The sequence below is a fragment of the Phasianus colchicus genome, chromosome 1 (assembly GCF_987193195.1).
Source record: "Phasianus colchicus chromosome 1, bPhaCol1.hap1.1, whole genome shotgun sequence".
Taxonomy (NCBI): Eukaryota; Metazoa; Chordata; class Aves; order Galliformes; family Phasianidae; genus Phasianus; species Phasianus colchicus.
Genome location: NC_143436.1, coordinates 18,251,114 through 18,257,113, shown reverse-complemented (window position 1 = coordinate 18,257,113; position 6,000 = coordinate 18,251,114). Strand labels below are relative to the sequence as shown.

General features: G+C 43.5%; 1 protein-coding gene across 3 annotated transcripts in view; it reads right to left on the bottom strand.

The window, feature by feature from the left end:
* Nucleotides 1–1,928: 1,928 nt before the first annotated feature.
* TAFA5 (TAFA chemokine like family member 5) overlaps nucleotides 1,929–6,000 on the bottom strand; it is a 448,086-nt gene continuing 444,014 nt past the window's right edge. For all 3 annotated transcript variants that reach the window (XM_090136522.1, XM_090136527.1, XM_090136530.1), the window contains one exon: nucleotides 1,929–2,295. In XM_090136522.1, the coding sequence (XP_089992648.1) occupies nucleotides 2,259–2,295 (37 nt within the window). In that variant the 3' untranslated portion in view covers nucleotides 1,929–2,258. The remainder of the gene's footprint in view (nucleotides 2,296–6,000) is intronic.

Below are 6,000 nucleotides of genomic sequence, written 5' to 3'. Positions count from 1 at the left end.
TGATGATGTGGAGGTGAGAGACGCTAGATTCAGTGAAAGTCTTTAGTTGTGAAAAAAGAACAAAGTAAAGTGCAGGGAGCAAATAGAATAAGACAAATCTCCACAGAACAAAATTGGTGAAACATGAAATTAGAGGGTACAGTCTAAAGATCATATAATATCATCCTCCACTTTGAAGCAGATAGTTAAATGAGAGAAGCATACATAATTATTAGAAAATACTGTTTTTTTTTAAGAAAATGTGGGATTCTTTTTTAAATCAAATAGATCTAAGCCAGTGTTATCAGATTTTCCATATTCACATAATTGATGTTTATAAATCTTACTGTTCTTTACAGGAATTAGGATTAAAACATAAAATCTGAAGACATACATGAAGTACCTACTCTCAAACAAGTAGCATGGTTGTAAACTGTCTCAGAAAGATCTTTACATGTATATTTCATGATAAAAGAATGTGGGGACTACATGTATGTATCCTACGTTCAGAGGATACCAAATTAGTAGGGTACTAATACATACTGTTTGCATGTATATACTATTTCAAACAGAAAATAACTAAGATTTCTGCATGAGTATACTAACTCTCTCTATATATACATACAATGCATTTTTAGTATTCTTCATGTGTGAACATCCTAATGTATACATTGTAAATGTAAATCAAGGTTTGCCTTAATAAAATATTGGTTTGTATATTTCTTTTCTTTTACCAGACTACTGGAAAAACTGAAGTACTGCTAACAGATTTGGATCATTGTTGCATCATGTCTAGGTAATATTTATAACGTTACACTCCTCTCTGGCATTTCTTCAAGGCAATGCCTCCCCTTAGCAACTCAAACAGGTTACAGCACTTAGAAAAGGACATTTCACAATTTACTCTAACAGTCCTGGCTTTCAGATTAGCAGCTTGAAAGGCAGTGCTTGGCAATGCAAATTAAAATATATCTAAAGCTCATCCAGTTTATGCCAAGCATTAACTTGAGCCCAACAGGGCTCAGAAAATGTATTAATAAGGCCAACTATAATGTTAACTCTGTTATCCAGGTGAAACGAGCCATGTGTATGCAAGAAAGCATGTTTGCATACCCCATTATCTATTTTCATGTCACGTTCCAGACATATCTCAAAAAAATCTCAGAAAATTTAAGAATTCACTTCTCATTGCTTTGTACAGCTGATTACACATACACACTACTCTGTGTTGAGTACACAGTGCAAAGGACTGTTTGTTAACAAATGTTCTGTACCACAGATGAGGTGGCACATAACTGCAAAGACACAGATCTTGTTTTTCTTCTTTTGTTTTTTGAATGCCTGTTTTAAAACAGGTAGCAAAGCATTGTTACTTCAATACCAATTTCTACAATCTAACATTAGAAGAACTGATGTTATCTCCTTAGACTTGTGTAAAGCATTTGACAATATCTTGCATCACATCCTTGTCTCTACATTGAAGAGACGTGAATTTGATGGACGGATCACTTGGTGAGTAAGGAATTGACTCGATGTTCACACTCAAAGAGTAGTAGTCAAAGTGTTTATGTTCAGGTGGAGGCCAATGGTGAGTGGAGATTCTTGGTGGTAAGTATTGGTTCTGACACTATTCAACATTTTTGTTGGTGACACAGACAGTGGGGTTGAGTGATGTCACGGAGTTAACTAGATCAATCTGTGCCTGTGACAGGGGGGCAGTAGGCGCCTGGGCCTCCCCAGGCCCCACAAAATGGGAAGGGAAAAGGAAAAGATAGGGAGATGGGAGCTGGGCTCAAGGAAGAAAAAAAAAAAACAGCGGCAACGATCTATGGAGGAAAACTTATTTTACTAACTATGATATCAGAATTCAAGATAACACAATATAATACAATCAAATTGAATTTGAGACTAATAAATCAAATAAAATAGGAGAGAGAGAGTTCCTGGGACCAAGTCAAATCTGAAAAGCTTGGAACATCTAGGAAAGCACCCTCCAGCATCCACTGCAAGGCCCCACCGGGAAGGGCCAGATCCCATGACTTCTGTAAATGTATAGGGATAGGTATCTGGAATTGGAGCATTAACAATTTAACTCCTAGTGCACTACATGATGTTATGATGTGCAATACTGAAAACCAAAAAACACAAAACCGTGACAAGTGCACACTCAGTAAATATGCAGATAACATCAACCTATGTGATGGAGTAGATATGCAGGAGGGGTGCAATGCCATCCAAAGGGATTCCATTCTCCTGTGACTCCATGTATAGTTCTGGGTTCAGCTCCGGAGCCCCCAGCACAAGAAGGGCATGGACCTGTTGGAAGGAGAGCAAAGAAAGCCCATGAAGATGGTTAGAGGGGTGGAACACCACCCTGAAGACAGACTGAGAGAGATGGGTTTTTTGAGCCTGGAGAAGGCTCTGGGAAGATCTTATAATAGCTTTCCAGTATTTAAAGGGGAGTACGGGAAAGACTGAGAGGGATACTTTACAAGGGCATATTGCAATAGAACAAGCTGTAATGGCTTTAAATTAAAAGATTTTATATTTGATTATTATAGATTCATAGATTTGTTTGAGTAGGAACGGGCCCTTAAAGAATATCTAGTCCAACTCCCCTGCAGTGAGCAGGGACATCTACTGCTAGATCAAGTTGCCCAGAGCCTGGTCCAGCATGACCTTGAATGTCTCCAGGAATGGGGAAATCTACCACATCTCTAGGCTACCTGTTCCAGTGCTTCACTACCCTTACTGCAAAAAAATGTTTTCCTTATATCCAACCTAACTCTCCTCTCTTTTAGTTTGAAACCATTTTCCCCTTTGTCTTAGTTTCATCTGGGATGGAATTGTTTTCTTTGGAATGTTTTGCTCTTAGGTTCTAGTTGGTGCTAAGCCATGTTGTACAGAGCCAAGGCCAATTGCAGCAAAGGGCCCTATTAACTGAAAGAGAACATAACTAGGACAGATCTTAGACTTAAAAAGACCAAAGGGATATTTCATATCATATGAAATCATGTGGATGAAGTTTTGAAAGAGGCAAGGGTTCCTCTGGCTCTCTTCTGCCGCTCAGGAACTAGCTGGGCATTGGTCGGAGGGTGGTAAGCAATTGATTGTGCATCACTTGTTACATACAGTCATATATATATATGTGTGTGTGTGTGTATGTGTATAAAATCATAACTAGTATCCTTTTCCTTTTCCCTATCTTACTAAATAGTTTTATCTCAACTCATGAGTTCTACTTTGGTTATTTGTGACCGTGAAATGGTAGAGTTCTCGATTGTTGGTGGAGCCAGGAGGGGGAGCAGCAAAACTGCTACCTTGGACTTCTGCAGGGCAGACTTAGAATTGTTGAGAAGACTGGTAGGGGGAATCCCCTGGGTGTCAGTCTTAGAGAGTGAAGGGGTCCAAGATGGCTGGTCGCTCTTCAAGAAGGAAGTCTTAAAGGCACAGGAGCTGGCTGTCCCCCTGAGCCACAAAATGAGCCTGTGGGGAAGAAGACCAGTGTGGATGAATAGGGAGCTATTCTTGAAGCTCCAGGAGAAAAAGACAATCTACCTCCTGTGGAAGAAGGGATGGGCGACTCAGAATACAGAGAAGTTATTAAGATGTGTAGAAAGAAAATCAGAAAGGCAAAAGCTCAGCTTGGACTGAACCTGGCCACTGGGATAAAAAGGAATAAGAAACTCTTTTACAAATACATCAACAGTAAGAGGAGGACTAAGAGAATCTCCATTCCTTACTGGATGAGGCTGGGAATGTGACCACTGAGGATAAGGAAAAGGCAGAGGTTCTGAATGCCTTCTTTACATCTGTCTTTAAAGGTCAGACCAGTTATCCTTAGGGAACTCCACTCCCTGACCTGATAATCTCAGCTACGGTCAGACTGAACCCCACGTGATTCAGGAGGACACAGTCAGAAACCTACTACTCCAACTGAACTGTCATAAGTCCATGGGGCCGGATGAGATTCACCCGAGGGTGCTGAGGGAACTGGCAGAGGTGATAGCCAAGCTTGCCATTATCTATCAGTGCTCCTTGTTGACTGGTGAGGTCCCAGAAGACTGGAGGCTTGCCAGTGTGACTCCCATGTACAAGAAGGGTTGTAAGGAGGACCCGGGGAACTACAGGCCTATTAGCCTGACCTCGGTGCCAGGGAAGGTTATGGAGCAGATTGTCTTGTCGGAGATCACACGGCATGTGTGGGAAAACAGGGGGATCAGCATGAGTTCATGAAGGGCAGGTCCTACTTGATCAACCTGATCTCCTTCTATGATCTAGTGACCTGTCTGGTAGACGAGGGAAAAGCTGTTGATGTAGTCTACCTAGACTTCAGCAAAGCCTTTGACACTGTCTCCCACAGTATTCTCCTGCAGAAACTGGCAGCCTGTGGCTTGGACAGGTACACTCTTGGTTGGATAAGGAACTGGCTGGAAGTTCAGGCCCAGAGAGTGGTAGTGAATGGAGCTAAATCCAGCTGGTGACCGGTCACAAGTGGTGTTCTCCAGGGGTCGGTGCTGGGGCCTGTCCTCTTCAATATCTTTATTGATGACCTGGATGAGGGCATTGAGTCCACCCTCAGTAAGTTTGCAGATGACACCAAGTTGGCTGGAAGTGTCGATCTGCCTGGGGGTAGCGAGGCCCTACAGAGGGATCTGGACAGGCTGGATAGCTGGGCTGAAGCCAATGGGATGAGTTTCAACAAGACCAAATGCCATGTCCTGCACTTTGGCCATGACAACCCCAGGCAACTCTACAGGCTTGGTGCAGAGTGGCTGGAAGACTATGTAGAGGAAATGGACCTGGGGGTATTGATTGATGCTCGGCTGAACATGAGCCAGCAGTGTGCCTGGGTGGACAAGAAGGTCAATGGCATCCTGGCTTGCATCAGAAGTAGTGTGACCAGCAGGAGTAGGGAATGGATTGTCCCCCTGTACTCAGCTCTGGTGAAGCTGCACCTCAAGTATTGTGTCCAGTTTTGGGCCTCTCACTGCAAGAAAGACACTGAGGTCCTGGTGCAGGTGAGGGGTCTGGAGCACAGCCCTTATGAGGAGCAGCTGAAGGAGCTGGGATTGTTCAGTATGGAGAAGGGGAAGCTCAGGGGAGACCTTATTACTCTCTATAACTACCTGAAGGGAGGTTGTGAAAACTGGGGGTCAGCTTCTTCTCTCGTGTAAACTGGTGATAGGACCAGAGGGAATGGCTTCAAGCTGTGCCAAGGGAGATCCAGGCTGGACGTTAGGAAATACTACTACTCTGAAAGAGTGATCAGGCACTGGAATGGGCTGCCCGGGGAGGTGGTGGAGTCACCGACCCTGGAGGTGTTCAAGGAATGTTTGGATTTTGTGTTGAGGGATATGGTTTAGTGAGAACTGTTGGTGATAGGTGGATGGTTGGACTGGATGACCTTGAATGTCGTTTCCAACCTTGGTGTTTCTGTGTTTCTGTGATTCTGTAATTTTTTCCCCAATTCTCTCCCCCATCCCACTGTGAGGGGCAAGGGGAGTAAGCAACTGACTGTGTGTGGTGATTTGCTATCTACCAGGTTAAATCTTAACACCCTTGTTCTATTACAGTACATCTTGATAAAGATACTATGCACTTCTTTCTTATAGCCCTTCTTTAGATAACAAAAGGCCACTATCAGGTCACCTCATAGCCTTCTCTTCTCCAGGCTGAACAGTCCCAGCCCTCTCAGCCATCTTCATAGGAGAGGTGTTCCATCCCTTGGATCATCACTGTGACCCTCTTCTGGACATGCTTCAACAGGTGCATGCCTACTCTGTACTGGGGATTCCTCATCTGGATGCAGTACTCCAGGTGATGGATCACAGTGCAGAACAGAAGGGAAGTATCACCTCCCTTGACCTGCTGGCCACACTGCTTTTGTTGCAGGATACAATTGGCTTTCTGGGCTGTGAGGGGACATTTCTGGCTTCTGACCAGCTTGCCATCCACAAATATCCCCTAGGATATGCCATGGAGCTACATTAACCCATGAAAATACAAGAGATAGCTAAG